The 24,013-nt window shown below is 38.1% G+C and overlaps 1 protein-coding gene across 1 annotated transcript in view; it reads right to left on the reverse strand.

Annotated features, from left to right (window-relative positions):
• The window catches only part of LOC110467183, a 124,770-nt gene that overhangs the window by 81,765 nt on the left and 18,992 nt on the right, over positions 1 to 24,013 (reverse strand). Inside the window, exons 2-4 of the mRNA XM_021524156.1 lie at positions 7,523 to 7,787; positions 6,013 to 6,225; positions 2,420 to 2,544 (exon numbers count right to left, since the gene is read on the reverse strand). Of these exons, the coding sequence (XP_021379831.1) occupies positions 2,420 to 2,544; positions 6,013 to 6,225; positions 7,523 to 7,647 (463 nt within the window). The 5' untranslated portion in view covers positions 7,648 to 7,787. The remainder of the gene's footprint in view (positions 1 to 2,419; positions 2,545 to 6,012; positions 6,226 to 7,522; positions 7,788 to 24,013) is intronic.

The following is a 24,013-nucleotide window of genomic DNA, read 5'->3' on the forward strand; positions in this document are numbered from 1 at the left end:
ATATTTCTTATATTGACACCTGTAATATTTATCTCCCTTTGCAATACGTTGACACCTGTTATATTTATCTCCCTTTGCAATACGTTGACACCTGTAATATTTATCTACGTGACATCTGTCAGATTTCATATTATTTTTATGTTTTTTTTTACCATGTTACACTTTTACTAATGGAAAATTCTTTACAATAACAGTACTCTGCATCTGAGGTGTCCTTGAAGACTTCAGAGGTCACTGTAATACAAGGGAGGTAATAACCCTCTTTCTACAATAGGCTGTATACTTATTACACTGTATCATAATGATCCAGGCACCAACGATACCAGTCGATGTCACTTGATGACAGTTGGATTACCAGGATACTGACGAATAGAAACAGAAAAAGTTGTTCCATCAAACCCAAGCTGGGACAAAGGATAAGTAGCAGTAGCTGGATAATCACAGTGGTATGAATAGGTCTGTTGACATAATAAACCTGTTGAAACTTTTAAACTTTTAGACCAGAAGTGGATCTCTCAATTTAATACCTTTGGACAAACATGTCCTGTCATGAAGGTAAGGCTACAAAATCTGGCAAAATGATTATCTTTTTAAGCCAGAGAGTGGACAAAAAAACACCAAAACATGCCTGCATGTACTTTCAAAATCATTTACTGGGGTACATTCAATTCTTACTTTTAATCAAATGGAAATATAGGGTAATAAGTGATTACCAAACCTCGAATATCAGTGTTGTGGAGATTTCAAATTGAGGCTGTAGATCCGCCTCCTTTACAGTGAGACCTAATCAGTTAAAGTGTCGTTAACGTGTCCAATCATTGTTAATGCTTATGACCTTGTCAGGGTCGTGTCCAGGGACCTATTTATAGTCCAACCAAGTATCCCAGTCGACACATTTATTACCTACGTTCATACAGTCGATTAAAGAAAATTCCCATGTGTATAATGTCATAATGAAAAACGGTGATCCCACCCCACAATTACTCTCCAGTGACCATCAACACAGAATAACAATGGAGCGTATGGATTGTTTGTCAACCATGTAATTATTGTTAGTTGATATTCCTTAAATGTTAGATTTTCAGTTAACTGTTAACTATCTTTAAAAATCTAATTAGATCCCAATTACAAACAACATTATTTGGGTAGTATTCTCTTGTACTTCATTTATATATTAAACAGGATTTAATAGCAAATTCATTAACACTGAAAGCTATTCAATGAGTTCAATATAAGTGAACTACAAAATAAACCTATTCTGAATTTCTATTTCATGTTGATGTGTCAGGCGCACTACCAAATATTTCATGATGTTGATCGTGAGCAAGGCTATAAATCATGTATGACTTATGGATAATAAATATTTCATTTTCTACAGATGACATGACATAAAGGAAATTCAATATTCTAATCAATCCTTCGCTAACATTTCCTGCAACAAAATAATTCCTTGATAAATCTATGTAATTTTCCACAGCAAGCTTTACGATTGAATTATAATTAATGGAACTTTTTTCAACTCCCTTAAGTGATTAGCTTCCAATTAAACAAAAATCTATAACAAAGCTAGATTTTTAAAAAAGACATCGGGGATACAAATGTAATTTGTGACATTGAGGAGGCTATTAAGAATAATAATGAAGTTTAAATATGCTACACTGAAAGGCTAATGATGTAGAAATAAACAACAAGAAGCCCATAGCATTTATATGTTAACATACAATCTCAACTGTTTCTATGTAATGAGTCAGGGACTAATTCATAGAGTAATGGGTGGCGCCAGAAGCAAATCAAGGAAGCATGAATGTCTTTTCTTTTTTTTTGGTTATAGAGTAAATATATAAACTGTTTCGATGTTATGACCTAGGAAGAAAGTCCCCAGGGGCAGGAAGGGGCTGGCCATGCCTTTTATGTGTGGATTTTTTTCTAATGGAGATTTAGCTCATTCTTAGTTAGTACAGTTATACATCCAAAATTCCTCTACTGAAGCCCCACCCTAAAGCACCAGGGGTCACACCTACTTCAGTTATAAAAACAGTATTACTTTGTTCTATTGATATTTCCAACCAAATAAGGTGAACATTTGTGCAACAGTTTAGGAAGTGTAGGATTTCAAAGCAAATAGACCAAATCCAAACAATTTTTATTTTACTTCACATACAAATACATTATACTGAATTTAGCGTGGACAATCAATTCTGTTCTCATGGGCTGCCTCATAAAAACAATATCCACACAATTTAAGCCACTATGATATGGTCTTGACATAAGTTGCCTTGAACTGGAAGTTGAACCTCACAAACATTCACAACAGGTTCGAACGCTGCCAATTACTCTAGACCTCATGACTGACCAGGGGTGGTCACCAGGGATATTTCGTCTGAGGAAAAAATTGTATGTTAATGACAAAGAGACTTACCTGGATCTGCAATGACCAGTGTTTTGCGAATGGATGCCTTGACCAGGTCTGCTCCAGATGGCCAGCGTTTCAGTCCCCGCCCTGAGCTACTGTCCATCCCTCCCTGCTGGAGCCACTTCAGCTGCCTGCAGACGAATAAAAAAGTTTTATCTACCTGCTGACCAAACAACAAAAACTGTTACCTGTCTGTAAACAGGCAATACTTCTTTTACCTGTCTGTACACAGGCAATACTTCATTAACCTGTCTGTAAACAGGCAATAATTACTTCGTTAACCTGTCTGTAAACAGGCAATACTTCGTTACCCTGTCTGTACACAAGCAATACTTCATTAACCTGTCTGTACACAGGCAATACTTCATTAACCTGTCTGTAAACAGGCAATACTTCTTTTACCTGTCTGTACACAGACAATACTTCATTAACCTGTCTGTAAACAGGCAATAATTACTTCGTTAACCTGTCTGTAAACAGGCAATACTTCGTTAACCTGTCTGTACACAAGCAATACTTCATTAACTTGTCTGTACACAAGCAATACTTCATTAACCTGTCTGTACACAGGCAATACTTCATTAACCTGTCTGTACACAAGCAATACTTCATTAACCTGTCTATACACAAGCAATACTTTGTTAACCTGTCTATACACAAGCAATACTTCATTAACCTGTCTGTACACAAGCAATACTTCGTTAACCTGTCTGTAAACAGGCAATACTTCGTTAACCTGTCTGTACACAAGCAATACTTCATTAACCTGTCTGTACACAAGCAATACTTCATTAACCCGTCTGTACACAAGCAATACTTCATTAACCTGTCTGTACACAAGCAATACTTCATTAGCCTGTCTGTACACAAGCAATACTTCATTAACCTGTCTGTAAACAGGCAATACTTCATTAACCTGTCTGTAAACAGGCAATACTTCATTAACATGTCTGTAAATAGGCAATAATTACTTCGTTAACCTGTCTGTAAACAGGCAATACTTCATTAACCTGTCTGTACACAGGCAATGCTTCATTAACCTGTCTGTACACAAGCAATACTTTGTTAACCTGTCTGTACACAAGCAATACTTCGTTAACCTGTGTGTAAACAGGCAATACTTCGTTAACCTGTCTGTATACAAGCAATACTTTGTTAACCTGTGTGTACACAAGCAATACTTTGTTAACCTGTCTGTATACAAGCAATACTTCGTTAACCTGTCTGTACACAGGCAATACTTCGTTAACCAGTCTGTACACAAGCAATACTTCCTTAACCTGTCTGTACACAAGCAATACTTCATTAACCTGTCTGTACACAAACAATACTTCGTTAACCAGTCTGTACACAAGCAATACTTCGTTGAAATTTCTGTTTTGTAATGTCTACTATGAGGACTTGGACAATATGGAAAATTCTCTATCCAGAAAAGACTAAGGACTTGTATAGTCTAGAGGATTCTCAGACCCTTGCTGAAGATAACCTGGAGAATCTACTATCCAAATTATTGCTGAAGACTGATAAAATCTTGAAAATTTACAATCCCAATAACTTATATATAGTAACCAAGCACAGTCTTAGTAACAGAATGTATTTCAGCAATAATAATCTGCTTGGATTCTGACAATTGATCATTGATTTTATTTTTCAAAATTTAATCCAATTAAAAGTGAATGAACTATTACTATAATGACTTTCCAAGAATTGTAACTGAAACTGGATTTTTAGACTATAAAATTGAGTAGTACCTTGTATTGCTAGACAGAGCTGATATGGTTACAAGTAAACATGAGTTATTCCCCTTTAATCAACTTAATCAAATACACGAAGAGGTTAACATGGTAACAGAATATGTATAACTACTATTTTCATCATTAGTAATTTGCACTGCATCATGTGTGTATTTGAATAACTAATTTGTGAATTCATTCAGTTGTAAATTAAAAAAGCGTTTTTTCTTTTTGAAAAAGCATTGGCTTTGGTAATTAACCACTACACTGTATATATTAAATTTGTATTGTCTTTATCAGGAAAGGTTAGCTCCCTTGAACTGCATTAAACTGCATGCTGTATTGCCATGAATGCACAAGATAATAACCTCTCAAACAGATATTCTAGAAGCACATGGATTATTTCCATTGGGTTTTATTTTATTTTATTTGAATAAATGATTCATAAATGACAAAAAAGAATTTAAAGCAATGCAAATGATTACTATACATAGATGTATTTGTTGTTGAATTTAAGGCTAGGGTGGATTTGCTGAAAATTCATGGAGCATAAAATATTTTGTGAACTCCTCATTTAATATGGCATTTTGTAAATACTTAAAAAAAGGTATGCTTAATTTAGTATGTGTTTGGGTAATTTTTTTGTGGTATTTCCGCACATGATTGATTTACCTACACCGAGTTGTCTATTTAATATATCATCCACAGGAAATACCATCAGCTGTTTAGTACTGGAACAGTTCACAGAACCATTATACATGAATCACTAGCCTATAACAAACACATCATTGTCAGCTGTCTACAAGATTTTTTCACCTATATAATTTTCAGTATTCATTTTTATAAAGTTTCTTCTTGGACCTACAATAACACTTATTGTTTCCATTTCAGTCTGAACATTCCTCATATGATGATGAAAGAAAAATGTCAAATTTCCAACATAACTTGGGGAAAAGATTGTTTGTCTACTAGGATCAATGGTTTTTAGTACACACGTTTCTTCAGAGGTGAAACAAATTAATGTTCCAAAGGCCAAAATCTTAATAGTCGACTTCAAAAATTTGATTGTTGAAGATGTCAAACCTATATGGTTTACGAATCAAGTTAACTTGATATATGACGTTACAAAATGTTCTCTTCTGTTTTAGCGGCATAATATACCACTCTCCTATATTTCTTACTATTTCTTTATCCTTCTCTCCTATAATTTATATGAAAATAAAACTCCCTGTGCTATATCATACATGATGCTGTTTCCATAAAAAAGGTAAAACACACAATTTTCTGGGGAGAACCCTTGATGTTATACAGCATATAAAGAACAGGCTTATAGGGCCTGTATTGCTCGCCTGGAAACAGAAATGTGAGTCAAGGTTATTTATTGAACAATGTTCTTTAGTTCTTCATCACAGTAATCTATTGTACAGATGAAATATTACTACTCAAAGCCTACTAGCTCATTGGAACAAGCTCTTTGGAAGATGTTAACACAATTGGCCTATAAGCCCTTAAGAGTGAATAAAGGGAATTATTTGGACAAGCCTGTTAGCCCTCTACTTCAGCAAGTTATGGGCTAAATATCACTATCTAAATCACACTATTACTCATCGTTAGGAGAGGTTGTTTCAAGATAAAAACATTTTTTTACATTTGACCACTGTGAATTTGAAAGTGGGTCAAGACCATTAATTTGAATAAAAATTAATAGCAGGAAACATGAAAAATATCATGACCCAAGGCCTTAATTTTGTTTAGAAGATGTGATTTAAAAAAAAAAGTGGATGATAGACAGAAGGAGAGACGGATGAAGGAGCTCACAGACATTTTGTTAAGTGTTAGCTGATAAGGACCTCCTGTCTTACTTACCTCTGTTTGTAACACAAGGAACACAACCATTTGCCATTAAGTAATGTCTCCTGACAAAGCTTGCACACTTTGAAATGACATGTTGGACAAATCTCGCCTCTGTTGAACAGGAAGCCTAGTTCGCTATGACAACGGGCACATATTTTGGACAGGTCATCCCCATCCCTAAGGACACTTTTCATTCGTATTGATTGGATCTCCAACCGTAATTGCCTGTAACAAATAGAGACATAACTGTGAGAGAGGCTGCCCTATATGTAGGTGTTATTTAACGCTGATTTATTTGACCACCATAAGCGGTCATCCAGTGATCATTGTAACTATAATTTAATACACAAAGCATAAACATACAAACACAGGTGTAAATCAATTTTCAAATGTTGATCTTTTTTCTGATTGTGCTGGAAACCTCATATTTGTGAGGATTTGAAATCATGAGAAGAATACTCATATCTAAATATAACACTTGTTTTAATATGCCTTGAGTAATTCTTCCTTTATATGTATAATTCATATTTGGATTTGTGATTGACTCTCTTAAAAGGTATTCACATATGTAAAATACATAAATCTTTGTAGAACTATTTTTATTATATTACCATCACATGCACTGAATGATAATGCAGTTTTTGCCAGTAATGAATAACAGATTAGTCTTGGACGTCATCATGGTCTGACAAAGGGTCAAATTTGGTCAAATAAACCACCATAACAGTTCCCATCTCACGCCTCCCCAACAGTCACGTATAATCCTCGTGCCTCCCTTGTTGTGGGTGGTTTGGAGTCCCACCCTCCCTTTACTGCTGACCTTTATCTCTGGTCTGTGTACTTTTGCTACACCCATCCATGTTGTCAGAGACATTTGAGATGAGGTCATATTGTGGTACAGGGTAGGAAGGGAGGTAATTCTGTGTAGTTGGTTACTATTGGTAACCACTGATTCAGTATAGATCAAACCCCCAGATGATTGGCCTAATTGGTGGTAATATGGTCTAGGATTATGCACCGTACAAATGTCAAAGTAATTAACTTCTGGGTGCAGTACATTTCACAAGCATTTAATAAGTGTATGTAAAATTCCTATTAAACCAAACTACCATTTTCTTTTTGTATTAATAACAAGAATTTTTAAAAAAGTAGTTCCTGTTTGCAAAATCACATTTTCATTTGCAACATCTTTATCAAATTTGTAGAATATATATTTTGATTTGATTGTAGCTAAAACTCTCCTTCTTAAAATGCTTCATCCTCTTTCTGTACGTAAAATATTAGAGCTACCTGAAACATTTGTGTTAGTCTTACACATTTAACATATCCCCTATCATATCAAAGTGTTGACATGGATATTTAATAAGTCTCATCATTAACCGTAATGACATTACAGGTTCAGATATGAAGATTGTACATTTTGTAGCTTGTTAAAGTGGTGCAAAAGCCCCACCTATCCCTCACACGACATCTACCCAAGGGAGACAACTAATACCACCTCAGATATGCCAAACAAACCTACCCAATTTTCTTGTTCTCTGTTCTACGGAGGCTCTCATCACGTTTGAGAACTTTAAGAATGACGGCACGCTCCTCCTCAGACAGGGAGTCCACATTTACCAGGTTATCCATGGTCATCTTCTCCATGTTGTTACACCTGTGGACAATTCACACCTGGAATCTCAGGTGTACCTAACCCAGGTGTTCCCTTTTCTGGTGTTCCTTACCCGGGTAGAATAGTGATGGTCACCGGAAAGTGGAGAAACATCCTGAATTCCATATCTAATCTGTGGAAAACAAATATCAATAAGCATTATGACAATCATCAGAAAAACAGAATTCTGGTCAAGTGTGTGAACATTAATCAAATGATGGAGGGGTGATACACTTGTTTCTTTCACAGAAGGTTGGCAAGTCTATCAATCCATGTTGTAAATATACACTTCACGGAAAAGTAAGACACAATAGAAATGTTGCTTGTATGTAAAGTGTCATATTTAAAAATCCCCTTTTTTGTTATCACCAAGTCATATACTGATGCTGATATAACAATGGCTACGGATACAGAAGTAAGTCACCAGATATCAAATACTGATAACAGGATCACATGCCCTAATACAGGAGGTCACAAGGTGTCTGATACTGATAACAAGGTCACAGGCCATCATACAGGAGGTCACAAGGTGTCAGATATTGATAACATGGTCACAGGCCATCATACAGGAGGAGGTCACAAGGTGTCAGATACTGATAACAAGGTCACAGGCCATCATACCGGGGAGGTCAAAAGGTGCCTGATACTGATAACAAGGTCACAGGCCATCATACAGGAGGTCACAAGGTGTCTGATACCGATAACATGGTCACAGGCCATCATACAGGAGGAGGTCACAAGGTGTCTGATACTGATAACAAGGTCAAAGGCCTTCATACCGGGGAGGTCAAAAGGTGTCTGATACTGATAACAAGGTCACAGGCCTTCATACAGAAGGTCACAAGGTGTCTGATACTGATAACAAGGTCACAGGCCATCATACAGGAGGTCACAAGGTGTCAGATACTGCTAACATGGTCACAGGCCATCATAAAGGAGGAAGTCACAAGGTGTGAGATACTGATAACATGGTCACAGGCCCTTATACAGTAGGAGGTCACAAGGTGTCAGATACTAAGAACAAGGTCACAGGCCGTAACATGATCACAGGCCCTAATACAGGAGGTCACATGGTGTCAGATACTGATAACATGGTCCCAGGCCCTTATACAGGAGGAGGTCAAAAGGTGTCAGATACTGATGACACTAACATGATCACAGGCCCTAATACAGGAGGAAGTCACAAGGAGTCAGATACTGATAACATGATCACAGGCCTTCATACAGAAAGGCCCTTATACAGGAGGAGGTCACACGGTGTCAGATACTGATAACATGGTCAAAGGCCCTCATACAGGAGGAGGTCACATGGTGTCAGATACTGATAACAAGGGCACAGGCCTTCATACAGAAGGTCACAAGGTGTCTGATACTGATAACAAGGGCACAGGCCTTCATACAGAAGGTCACAAGGTGTCTGATACTGATACCAAGGTCACAGTCCATCATACCGGGGAGGTCAAAAGGTTTCTGATACTGATAACAAGGTCACAGGCCTTCATACAGGAGGTCACAAGGTGTCTGATACTGATAACAAGGGCACAGGCCTTCATACAGAAGGTCACAAGGTGTCTGATACTGATAACATGGAGGAGGTCACAAGGTGTCAGATATTGATAACATGGTCACAGGTCTTCACACAGAACTAAGTCACTGGATATCATCTGATAACATGATCACAGGCCCTAATACAGGAGGTCACAAGGTGTCAGATACCGATAACATGGTCACAGGCCATCATACATGGGGAAGTCACAAGGAGTTAGATACTGATAACATGGTCACAGGCCCGTATACAGGAGGAGGTCACAAGGTGTCTGATACTGATACCAAGGTCACAGTCCATCATACCGGGGAGGTCAAAAGGTTTCTGATACTGATAACAAGGTCACAGGCCGTCATACAGGAGGTCACAAGGTGTCAGATAAGGCCCTAATACAGGAGGAAGTCACAAGGAGTCAGATACTGATAACATGATCACAGACCCTAATACAGGCGGAGGTCACAAGGGGTCAGATACTGATAACATGGTCACAGGCCCTTCTACAGGACGAGGTCACAAGGTGTTAGATACTGATAACATGGTCACAGGCCTTCATACAGGAGGAGGTCACATGGTGTCAGATACTGATAACAAGGTCGCAGGCCATCATACAGGGGAGGTCACAAGGTATAACAAGGTCACAGGCCATCATACGGGAGGTCACAAGGTGTCTGATACTGATAACATGGTCAAAGGCCCTCATACAGGAGGAGGTCACATGGTGTCAGATACTGATAACAAGTTCACAGGCCATCATACAGGGGAGGTCACAAGGTATAACAAGGTCACAGGCCATCATACCGGGGAGGACAAAAGGGGTCTGATACTGATAACAAGGTCACAGGCCCTTATACAGGAGGATGTCACAAGGTGTCAGATACTGATAAAAGGGTCACTGGCCCTAATACAGGCGGAGGTCACAAGGGGTCAGATACTGCTAACATGATCACAGGCCCTAATACAGGAGAAGGACAAAAGGTGTCAGATACTGATAACATGAACACAGGCCTTCATACAGAAGTAAGTCACTAGATATCAAATAGTGATAACAAGTCACAAGGTGTCAGATACTGATACCCAGGTCACAGGCCATCATACAGGAGGTCACAAGGTGTCTGATACCGATAACATGGTCATAGGCCATCATACAGGAGGAAGTTACAAGGTGTCAGATACTGCTAACATGATCACAGGCCCTAATACAGGAGGTCACATGGTGTCAGATACTGATAACAAGGTCACAGGCCTTCATACAGAAGGTCACAAGGTGTCTGATACTGATAACATGGTCAAAGGCCCTCATACAGGAGGAGGTCACATGGTGTCAGATACTGACAACAAGGTCACAGGCCATCATACAGGGGAGGACACAAGGTGTCACATACTGATGACAAGGGCACAGGCCCTCATACAGGAGGAGGTCACAAGTAACATGATCACAGGCCCTAATACAGGAGGTCACATGGTGTCAGATACTGCTAACATGGTCACAGGCCATCATAAAGGAGGAAGTCACAAGGTGTGAGATACTGATAACATGGTCACAGGCCTTCATACAGGAGGAGGCCACATGGTGTCAGATACTGATAACAAGGTCACAGGCCATCATACAGGGGAGGTCACAAGGTGTCACATACTGATGACAAGGTCACAGGCCCTCATACAGGAGGAGGTCACAAGGTGTCAGATACTGATAACATGATCACAGGCCTTCATACAGAAGTAAGTAACAAGGTGTCAGATACTGATAACAAGGTCACAGGCCATCATACAGGAGGAGGTCACAAGGTGTCTGATACTGATAACAAGGTCACAGGCCCTAATACAGGAGGTCACAAGGTGTCTGATACTGATAACAAGGTCACAGGCCATCATACAGGAGGAGGTCACAAGGTGTCTGATACTGATAACATGGTCACAGGCCCTAATACAGGAGGAGGTCACAAGGTGTTAGATACTGATAACATGGTCACAGACCCTCATACAGGAGGAGGTCACAAGGTCTCAGATATTGATAACATGGTCACAGGCCTTCATACAGAACTAAGTCACTGGATATCAAATAATGATAACAAGGTCAAAGGCCCTCATACAGGGGAGGTCAAAAGGTGTCAGATACTGATGACAAGGTCAAAGGCCCTAATACAGGAGGAGGTCACAAGGTGTCAGATATTGATAACATGGTCACAGGCCATCATACAGGAGGAAGTCACAAGGTGTCAGATACTGATAACATGGTCACAGGCCCTCATACAGGGGAGGTCACAAGGTGTCAGATACTGATAACATGGTCACACGCCCTTATACAGGAGGAGGTCACAAGGTGTCGGATACTGATAACATGGTCACAGGCCTTCATACAGGAGGAGGTCACATGGTGTCAGATACTGATAACAAGGTCACAGGCCCTCATACAGGGGAGGTCACAAGGTGTCAGATACTGATAACATGGTCCCAGGCACTTATACAGGAGGAGGTCACAAGGTGTCAGATATTGATAAATAACATGGTCACAGGCCCTCATACAGGAGGACGTCACAAGGTGTCAGATACTGATAACATGATCACAGGCCCTAATACAGGCGGAGGTCACAAGGTGTCAGATACTGATAACAAGGTCAGAGGCACTTATACAGGAGGAGGTCGCAAGGTGTCAGATACTGATAACATGATCACAGGCCCTAATACAGGCGGAGGGCACAAGGTGTCAGATACTGATAACATGGTCACACGCCTGCATACAGGAGGAGGTCACATGGTGTCAGATACTGATAACAAGGTCAAAGGCCATAATACAGGAGGAGGTCACAAGGTGTCAGATATTGATAACATGATCACAGGCCTTCATACAGAAGTAAGTCACTAGATATCAAATTGGATATCAAATAATGATAACAAGGTCAAAGGCCCTAAAGATAATGATAACAAGGTCACAGGCCATCATACAGGAGGAGGTCACAAGGTGTCAGATATTGATAACATGATCACAGGCCTTCATACAGAAGTAAGTCACTGGATATCAAATAATGATAACAAGGTCAAAGGCCCTAATACAGGAGGAGGTCACAAGGTGTCAGATACTGATAGCATGGTCACAGGCCTTCATACAGGAGGAGGTCACAAGGTGTCAGATACTAATAACAAGGTCACAGGCCGTAATACAGGAGGTCACAAGGTGTCAGATACTGATAACATGGTCACAGGCCCTTATACAGGAGGAGGTCACAAGGTGTCAGATACTGATAACAAGGTCACAGACCCTCATACAGGAGGAGGTCACAAGGTGTCAGATATTGATAACATGGTCACAGGCCTTCATACAGAAGTAAGTCACCAGATATCAAATAATGATAACAAGGTCAAGGGCTCCAGGAGGAGGTCACAAGGTGTCAGATACTGATAACAAGGTCACAGCCCCTCATACAGGGGGAGGTCACAAGGTGTCAGATACTGATAACAAGGTCACAGGCCCTCATACAGGGGAGATCAAAAGGTGTCAGATACTGATGACAAGGTCACAGACCCTCATACAGGAGGAGGTCACAAGGTGTCCGATATTGATAACATGATCACAGGCCTTCATACAGAAGTAAGTCACTAGATATCAAATAATGATAACAAGGTCAAAGGCCCTAATACAGGAGGAGGGCACAAGGTGTCAGATACTGATAGCATGGTCACAGGCCTTCACACAGGAGGAGGTCACAAGGTGTCAGATACTAATAACAAGGTCACAGGCCCTAATACAGGAGGTCACAAGGTGTCAGATACTGATAACATGGTCACAGGCCCTAATACAGGAGGTCACAAGGTGTCAGATACTGATAACATGATCACAGGCCCTCATCTGATACTGATAACAAGGTCACAGGCCATCATACAGAAGGTCACAATGTGTCTGATACTGATAACAAGGTCACAGGACAAGGTGTCAGATACTGATAACATGATCACAGGCCTTCATACAGAAGTAAGTCACAAGGTGTCAGATACTGATAACATGGTCCCAGACCCTCATACAGGAGGAGGTCACAAGGTGTCAGATTCTGATAACAAGGTCACAGGCCCTCATACAGGGGAGGTCACAAGGGGTCAGATACTGATAACATGATCACAGGCCTTCATACAGAAGTAAGTCTCAAGGTGTCAGATACTGATAACAAGGTCACAGGCCATCATACAGAAGGTCACAATGTGTCTGATACTGATAACAAGGTCACAGGCCCTCATACAGGAGGTCACAAGGTGTCTGATACTGATAACAAGGTCACAGGCCATCATAGAGGAGGAGGTCACAAGGTGTCCGATATTGATAACATGATCACAGGCCTTCATACAGAAATAAGTCACTGGATATCAAATAATGATAACAAGGTCAAAGGCCCTAATACAGGAGGAGGTCACAAGGTGTCTGATACTGATAACAAGGTCACAGGCCTTCATACAGGAGGAGGTCACAAGGTGTCAGGTACTGATAACATGGTCACAGGCCTTCATACAGAAGTAAGTCACGAGATATCAAATAATGATAACAAGGTCAAAGGCTCTAATACAGAAGGAGTCACAAGGTGTCAGATACTGATAGCATGGTCACAGGCCTTCATACAGAAGTAAGTCACTAGATATCAAATAATGATAACAAGGTCAAAGGCTCTAATACAGAAGGAGGTCACAAGGTGTCTGATACTGATAACAAGGTCACAGGCCTTCATACAGGAGGAGGTCACAAGGTGTCTGATACTGATAACATGGTCACAGGCCCTCATACAGGAGGAGGTCACAAGGTGTCAGATACTGATAACAAGGTCACAGACCTCATACAGGATGAGGTCACAAGGACTATCAAGGTATCATTGTACAACAGTCCTAGAAACATTAGTTGGTCAGTAGGTCAGAAACTGATGATGGACCAACTTGATAACATGATCACAGGCCTTCATACAGAAGTAAGTCACTAGATATCAAATAATGATAACAAGGTCACAGACCCTCATACAGGATGAGGTCACAAGGACTATCAAGGTATCATTGTACAACAGTCCTAGAAACATTAGTTGGTCAGTAGGTCAGAAACTGATGATGGACCAACTCTCATATTCCTTAAAGACACAAGTAAGTCAATAGGTCACAGCTGATGGACTTACAGCATTCCTAAAATCACAAGTATGTCAGTAGGTCACAGCTGATGGACCTACAACATTCCTAGAAACACATGTAGGTCAGTAGGTTACAGCTGATGGACCTACAACATTCCTAGAAACACAAGTAGGTCATTAGGTTACAGCTAATGGACCTACAACATTCCTAGAAACACAAGTAGGTCAAAGCTGATGGACCTTCAACATTCCTAGAAACACAAGTAGGTCAATAGGTCACAGCTGATGGACCTACAACATTCCTAGAAACACTAGTGATCAATAGGTCACAGCTGATGGACCTACAACATTCCTAGAAACACAAGTATGTCAGTAGGTCACAGCTGATGGACCTACAACATTCCTAGAAACACATGTAGGTCAGTAGGTTACAGCTGATGGACCTACAACATTCCTAGAAACACAAGTAGGTCATTAGGTTACAGCTAATGGACCTACAACATTCCTAGAAACACAAGTAGGTCAAAGCTGATGGACCTTCAACATTCCTAGAAACACAAGTAGGTCAATAAGTCACAGCTGATGGACCTACAACATTCCTAGAAACACTAGTGATCAATAGGTCACAGCTGATGGACCTTCAACATTCCTAGAAACACAAGTATGTCAGTAGGTCACAGCTGATGGACCTACAACATTCCTAGAAACACAAGTAGGTCAGTAGGTTACAGCTGATGGACCTACAACATTCCTAGAAACACAAGTAGGTCAGCTTAGATATATTGATCAGTTTATGCAGGATGTCAGATTACACACCAGGTTTTGTGAATGTACATTTCATACTAAACTGTGTAGTAAACACTACCATGTGATGAAGCCTAGCCTGTTACCTACTTACACACCAGCACAAACATAAATAATAGAAACCTGATCAGGATATATTGACTATGAAAAATGATATACCTAGTATGGTATTAAAACCCTAAAATTAAGTGGGTTTACAGTTAATTAAACTGATGTTTTTCTATATCATCACAAAATTACTTTTGACATTTAAATTCTGATCAGAATGTATAAGCACATTTCAAAAATTAGAGCGATAAATAAACGACCAGGTAATTGGATTTGCAGTAAATTCACTGGACATTGATTTAAAGTGTCAATGAAGTACATTTGAAATTTAAATTTTATTTACGTTAATCCATTGACTACATTTCCTTGCAAAATAGTAATTGATCTAACTATATGATACACTCACGGGTGTGGATTTTCCAGGATGTTGTGTTATACAAGGCCCGGATATTGATACAAACAAGCTCCTGATTAACCTGACTGTTTCTAGCTACTGTCAGGTAATCAACCTATCACATAAACACACACCTCGCTAACTTAAGCTTTAGGGCACGATTTTAACTGATTTTAAATACCATAAATTACGAATTAAACATCATGTATGTATTTTTGTATAACCTGTATACACCAAACACTTTATAATATGGTCACCTGTCTAAACCACACCCTGTATACTATGTTAACCTGTCTAAACCACTTGTATAATATATTAACCTGTATAAACCACACCCTGTATAATCTGTTAACTTGTCTAAACCAAACCCTGCATAAACCACACCCTGTACAATATGTTAACCAGTCTTAATCAAACACTGTATAATATGTTAACCTGTCTAAACATCCAGTATAATATGTTAACCTGTCTAAACCACACCCTGTATAATCTGTTAACCTGTCTAAACCACACCATGTATACTATGTTAACCTGTCTAAACCACACCCTGTATAATCTGTTAACCTATCTAAACCACACCCTGTATAATATGTTTTCCCATCTAAACCGTATCCTATATAATATGTTGACCTGTCTAAACCACACCTTGTATAATATGTTGACCTGTCTTAACCACACCCTGTATAATCTGTTAACCTGTCTAAACCACACCCTGTATAATATGTTGACCTATCTAAACCACACCCAGTATAATTTGTTTACCTGTCTAAACCACTCCCTGTATACTCTGTTAACCTGTCTAAACCACACCCTACATAATATGTTAACCTGTCTAAACTACATATTATTATATCAAACTCTGCTCAAAGACACATTTAACATATAAAATTATCAATAAACCATATCTCCCAGTACAGTTAAACCTCATTTTACCCTAAAACTTTGTTAACACCCAAAATGATGAAGAAGAAGTGATACTATAGAAATACAGCACTGTAGTTTGTAGTTTATTCTATCAATGACAATGGCATTAGGTCTTAAAAACTGGCACCCATGCTGAAATCTGGTGACATTCTAATTTCACTATTTTTTTTATATATACTGGCATGTCATAAAATTCAGTGATCATACTTGCATTAAATATCCAGGTACTCCAATCAAAAACAACAAAGCCAAATAAGGCAGCAGCAATAACGGCTCAAACTTGAGGACAGTGTTGCTGTCCATGACCTTATTCAGTTGTCATATTTCGTTTATGGGTTTTGCAAAATATAAGGATTACAGGAGATAAATGGAATAAATACATGGCGAGTGTCCTAAAATACAAGATTTAGGTTCAGGTTGGAGAAACAATGGGGACTCACAAAGGCACGCCATCTCCGTCTTTTACATCCTTAATCCAATAGCTTGGTACTTCTCATACCCATAAACACATAAAGGCTATTTGAGCCAAACAGTAGATTTCCAAAACAAAAACAAATTTACAGACAAATCAATCCTCAAACGATATGGGATTTTATGAAACACCAAGAATAAACTAGATTTATGTCAGTGTGACATTAAAGCCGCTCACCACTTTAAATTGAATTGCTTCAGTAACACGTTGAGCATCAATATCTACAATAATACCTCAGATAAGTGTTCTGTGTCCTGCTAATTGAAAATCAGGTCATGTGATGATGTTGCCTTTGGTATTTCCAAAATCAATCACCTCTTAAATGATGCCTTTAAAACATTCTCCCTCTCCTCTTTTTTCACCCTCTTTAAGTGTGACGCATTGTTGTAATTTTCATTAATTAGCATCCTCCGATGATGTGACATGAGCGTTTACGTGCAGAATGGCAATCGGTGAATGGATAATAAAGAATAGGGGCATTTTGTGCTTGTGAAATGAAGGATAATTACCAGTAGTGGGAAAACATGCATGGAGAAAAGCGACATTGTACTCCTTTAATTTTTATTTATTTTTTTATTCATAATAATAATAATTATTAATATATGTAGTGACTTTATTTACTGTCATTGAATATACAAATCTCACAAATGTTCTTGGAATATATTTGAATTATATTTCTCAATGCGACTTTACCAACATAAGAGTTATTTCCCTTACACCGGATTGGATAATATTTTGACACGGCGCGAATTCTTGTCAAACAGCAGCGGCAGTTGTGTCATGTTCTTAAATTGTTACATTTTCATAAATAAATACACCAGAAAAAGCATGCTGTGTTACAGCAATGTTTGATAAGCATATACACGGTTCACACATGTCTCGTCTCAGAGCCATTACCGTTATCAACCTAAGCAAGATATGTCATATAACGTTCCCGTTTGAAACATCAAAATAAGGGTTATACTTCATCACTCATACGGTTTATAAGTATATATATTTAGTTCTTCATTCTAAAGACAGCGTCAATGCTTGACAGTTTTCACATGTGCTCTCTCGAATCATGTGTTTCACACGCGTAAATCTCCTCAGACCTCAATCAGAGTTGCTAAAACGCTCAAACCCAGTGCACGAATTTAACTACCACAACACTCGTAGAATGCACCAGAGATAAACAACATTTTGTTTTCAGCAATTATTTAAAGTATGGATTATTATTTGGAGAAGAGTATCAGAAGACTTTATGTAACCCACAGGTGAGTGTCAAAGATTCTACTTTCTATTAACGATAACGAAACTATATAGCGGAAGCATGCAAGACTGAATTATGCGCACGCACCCCGAACGGAAGTGGGTCCGTCATTTCGTTCTCTGGACAGAATTAACAAGCCGCTCGGTTCTCGCCAAGAGCGGCTTAAAAAGTTAGTAATACAACTATATTACACAAGAAATGATTTTAAAATTAGTTTCACTAAAGTTCTTTTATATCACTTGGAAAATGTTATAGCAATGTTTATCAGTAGACAACAAAACCATAGAAGGTTCAAACCATGCTAATAACATTGTAGATGCTGCTGCCTATTCATACAGCTAGGTAGGTTATAAAATTGCTCTGAAATCCAGAATCCCTTATGATAAACCACAGTGACATAATAAAGCTTTTACAAACATCAATAACGTTACAAGCTTCCCTTTCCAAAGGTATTCTGGTAACAGACACTCCCACTATTATTAAATGTCAACATCAAAATTTTATATCTGTAAACAAGTAACCAATAGGCAATCAGAAATAATTGATTACTCTGCAAAGATTTCCCAGATGGATTCTAAACTATGTGCCGCGATTTAGAAGTTTTAGAATTACATCAGAACTAAAGCATAATTCAATATAACAATGGGCTTATTTTCATTCTCCTCAGCACTCAGTGGAGTACTATACTTGTTTAAGTACTATTTTGTGAGTTTGCTCTTAGAAAACCAAGAGACTTTGTCTCAGGTGACCTAAAAATGTATACCTTACCAATCGTCACAAAATTAACACACGTCCTTATATGGTACTGTTTTATAGTTGAAAAATAATAAAGCTGTGTCAAATAAAAAAATCTGTAAGACATGGAGGTCCCCACCACCATGTAAAATAGTTTCATTGTTTGAATTTCTTTCTATAAATAGTAACTTACTTTTGACCTTGGTAAATTTGAGCTCATTCAATATATTTTCATACATATATGACTTCTTAAAATCATAATCAGCTGAATATTGTCACTCCTTATATTCATTGTATGAAGTTTGATTAAGTCAGTATGATATCCCAATTGACCTTTCTACAAATTTTGATCAAAATCAGCTGACATTGTTTTTATAAACAGCAACAGTGACCTTGCCCTTGCCCTTGACCTTGATATGAAACACCAACTTATCTAAGGCTCCCACATTTGATTTTTTTACTTAATTTAACCAAAAGCATTTCAAAGGGGAAGAGAAAAATTCCATTATATTGGTTCTAACCAGGATAAGTCTGTTTCAGTATAATAGTATGTATTTGTACTTTTAATTTGCTGAATTTAATAAAAACTACATAAACTGAGACTGTGCTAGATAGAATAGGAAATAGGTTATATACCTGGTACCATAATTTGGCAAGACATTTAACACAAATAACACAGTATATGGACAGTATCCCACACCTAATTCCTAGTACATGTATAGACAATGACCTCTGTAAGGATGTGTACAGCATAACTGTAACCTTCCTACGAGCTCCTCTGGTGCTATTCCTGAAGGTGAATCAATAATCAAAGTCCATCACTAGCTGACAAATTAATCTCTATTAATAAGTGTAAGCTAATGAGAACAAATATTGAGCAAGATCTGCAAATTATTTTCATTGATTATACAATACAGCAATTACTTAGGTTTCAGATGCCACCAAAATACGGGACCAATCAAACAATTCAAAAGTTTGAAGGTGGATAATATTGACAGTGCTCTCTGTGTCAGGCTAATACTAATTGGTGGCAGTGATGAAGGGTGGACACTGAAAAGTCGGCTGGAATATGTCCAAAGTCATCAGAACAATTCAACAAAGACTCATTAGAGACAATCAAGGGATAATTCAGCTGTTCTCTTCGTACACACAATACTGACCAATTAGTGTTAGCTGTACACAAAGGTCAGACTTATACGAAGGTTGACCATCGGTCAATCATGTTAATAAAATGTTTCCTAATCCATTTATAAGACATAAAATGTACCACTTTTCTGAGTAAAATGATTTATTTGAAATTCCAATACATTTAAAACATTTTAAGGGCAGCAGTTAACTGCTGTGGTGGAGTCTGATTGGAGGAATGGTTTTACCCTGATTGTTCCTGTCTACCTACAGGAGTAACGCTGTATCCTTTTAGGATGAAGACATTTGTTTCTCAGTTACTTAACAGCATCGACAGACACTTTCTTTAGCAACTATGCTGAAACCTTAAGCATACACAACTCTACCACCAGACACAAGGTAAAATGTGTTTTCTAAGTGGGCCCACAAGATTCACAGCTTTTGCTAACCTACGGAAACATAAAGTTTAATTTGAACCATTTTTTTTTCAAATCCAAATAAAAAAAAATTGCCTTTCACTTCAGGTGATGATATCTGGAGCCCTACACACAGGAAGTTTTCAGGATAAAGTTCAATACGTTCACACAGAAAACCTTGTCCTAAGCTTGCGGTCAACACCTGTTACAGACTAGTGGGATTACTAGTGATAACATGCAATATCTCCTTGTCTGTCTTCAAATAGCTAACACTGAAAAATAGCTATAACACTGAAAAATAGCTAACACTGAAAAATAGCTATCACTGGACGGATATGATGAATCGCAAATGTGCTTCCATGATTACTTAGTTCAAGTCAAGAGGCTTCACAACAATGTCATCGGTAAATCACTTGTCATTATAGATCTGCAGTAGATCAGCTCAAAATTGAACTTTTTATAGCTAGCGAGTGAGAACTTGTTTATAGCTAGCCGGTGAGAACTTGTTTATAGCTAGCCGGTGAGAACTTGTTTATAGCTAGCCGGTGAGAACTTGTTTAAAGCTAGCCGGTGAGAACTTGTTTATAGCTAGCCGGTGAGTACTTGTTTATAGCTAGCCGGTGAGAACTTGTTTATTGCTAGCCGATGAGAACTTGTTTATAGCCCTGCAGAGCAAATGATATATCCAGACAATTTGTGAGATGACATAATCAGTGTAATTTTAATTAAATATGAAGTTGAATCTTGTTATAGACTCATTAATATCCTCAAGAAAATAATCATCATGTTCTGGATAAATCTGTAATTTGAACCAGTTTAGAAATCCATTCTGAGTAAGACTTAACAGAGTCTAACTAGAATACTGACAGGTCAGCAAGGGTCCAACCATGTACCTGACCGTGCTCCCCACCCCCCTTCCCACCATGCTCTAAGTTTAGTAATAGTAACAGTGACCTTGATCTGAGAAACTTTTTAAATACATACTGTACTTTGGATTCTAGACTTTGGATTCAGAGATAAGGACAGTGAGTGTATCCCCAACTGTCTATTTTTAGTAACAGTGACCTTGACCTTAGAATATTTTGAACCCTAATTGCACAACCATGTCAAATTTCAAAAGGATAAGTCTTTGGGATTCTGAGATAATCTCCGGAAACAAAGTGTGGACAGAGATACAGACGGAAGGACACCATGATTTCTATAGTGGCATGATCAAGAGATAGGACCAGTCAGTATCACTGATGTACAGTATAACCTGTCTTAACTGGCCCCTGTCTTACCCAGAACCCTGTCTAAACCGCTGTGATTTGTGGTCCGGGCATATTCCCTATATAATAATTGTAGTTAAACCCTGTATAAACCGGACCCCTGTCCATTCCAAAAACCGGCGTTGTTTCGTAAATGTTGGCATAATAATCCATGTAAAACAACTTTTTCATGCCGGTCCTGAAATTTCTCTCGGCCAGCTACAATCTAAAGCAAACACATTTTAAACAAATTAGCGCTATCCGATGTTGGATCGCCCTTCATTTGTTTTATATACTGTATGTTTTGTAAAAAATTAAGCGTTGCAATTGATTCATTTCTCTGTTGTTTATGTTGACACACACACTTGTATACAGTCGTATACAAAACACATTTTTTGAATTTTCAAAAATGACATGCCGACCCTGTATAAACCGGGCACCTGTGTAAACCAAACAAGTAGTTTGGTCCTGGTGACATCCACTTTAGACAGGTTATACTGTATTTACATATTACATAACAATTAAAGATATAAGCTACCCTAAATATTATACCCATGTTTTCTGTGGGAGTTACCTCCCTTAATATAAAAAGCATCAACTAATTAATTAGTCAAAATATTTTAAAGCCATTAAAAGCCATTAAAAAGTGTGTTTTATAAGACAGGTCAACTCTAAGTTGTAGAGGGTTTGACCGAAAAGGAAAATTATCTATCTAAATGGTCTCTACATAAAACAATTCTGGCAAGATGTATTTATTTTTTATGTCATTTTAATCAATTCTGTTATTACAGACAGAAAAAGAAATTAATGTTTTTCTATGTGACAGAATTACACAACTATTGAATGGATTACAAAAGAGTCAGCCCTGTGGAATATGAACATCTGTTATATGTTTAATGCAATGTGTCATAGTAATGTTTTAAATATCAGGTATATTGACCAAACATCAGGATTTTATTAAGGACCCTTAAAAGTTTCTAGGTAACTGTTCAAATAACTTTCAGGGATACGTGTGATTTTTACATTACCACAGGGGAATTATGAGGGTCATTCTATTTAATCATTTTGTTATATGTAACGTTGGACAATTAATTTGCTAGCCTACACAATAAAACTATTGTGAATATGAATAAATTTATCATCTGTATTTGTAGTATAATTTGATCACTAAGAACTTCATATATTATATTGATCCTGTTTTCTACCAAACATCATTAAATGTCATAATTCATGCCTAAACTTTGATCATTTATCCATATTCATGTACAAATCTTCATCAGCTCAAATTTTCTGTATTAATTATTCAGATTATCTTAAATTGCACATATTGCTGTTACTTTGTCTGCCTTCCCAATAATGACATTCCCAAAATTGTAGTCATAATTACGGATTTCATTGAGAACATGCTTCCTGATGCATGTGTATCTATATGTCACATCTGGCATTGAGGAGGAAGTCTTATTTTGTTATGAATGACGCCATCAGAATGTTCTTAACAGTAAACCAGACTCCGACAACTAATTCATCACAGCAACATAGCGGCCATATATACCCGTACACTGTCCTATGGGTTTGTGCATCAGGAACCTGCGATATATATTGAACTTCAACACATGCAACAATATCTTCTGTACTGACACACAACATTAGCAGACATCTATATCTCTTCTGTACCAACACACAACATTAGCAGACATCTATATCTCTTCTGTTCCAACACACAACATCAGCAGACATCTATATCTCTTCTGTAACGACACACAACATCAGCAGACATCTATATCTCTTCTCTAATGACACACAACATCAGCAGACATCTATATCTCTTCTGTCCCGACACACAACATCAGCAGACATCTATATCTCTTCTGTACCGACACACAACATTAGCAGACATGTATATCTCTTCTGTAATGACACACAACATCAGCAGACATCTATATCTCTTCTGTATCAACACACATCATTAGCAGCCATCTATCTCTCTTCTGTTCCAACACACAACATCAGCAGATATTTATATCTCTTCTGTACCAACTCACAACATTAGCAGACATACCACTTCACATCTATGTCTCTTCTGTACTGACACACAACATCCGCAGATATCTATATCTCTTCTGTCCCGACACACAACATCAGCAGGCATCTATATCTCTTCTGTAACAACACACAACATTAGCAGACATCTATGTCTCTTCTGTACTGACACACAACATCAGCAGATATCTATATCTCTTCTGTACCGACACACAACATCAGCAGACATCTATATCTCTTCTGTACCGACACACAACATCAGCAGA

This window comes from Mizuhopecten yessoensis, unplaced genomic scaffold (assembly GCF_002113885.1).
Source record: "Mizuhopecten yessoensis strain PY_sf001 unplaced genomic scaffold, ASM211388v2 scaffold11165, whole genome shotgun sequence".
NCBI lineage: Eukaryota > Metazoa > Mollusca > Bivalvia > Pectinida > Pectinidae > Mizuhopecten > Mizuhopecten yessoensis.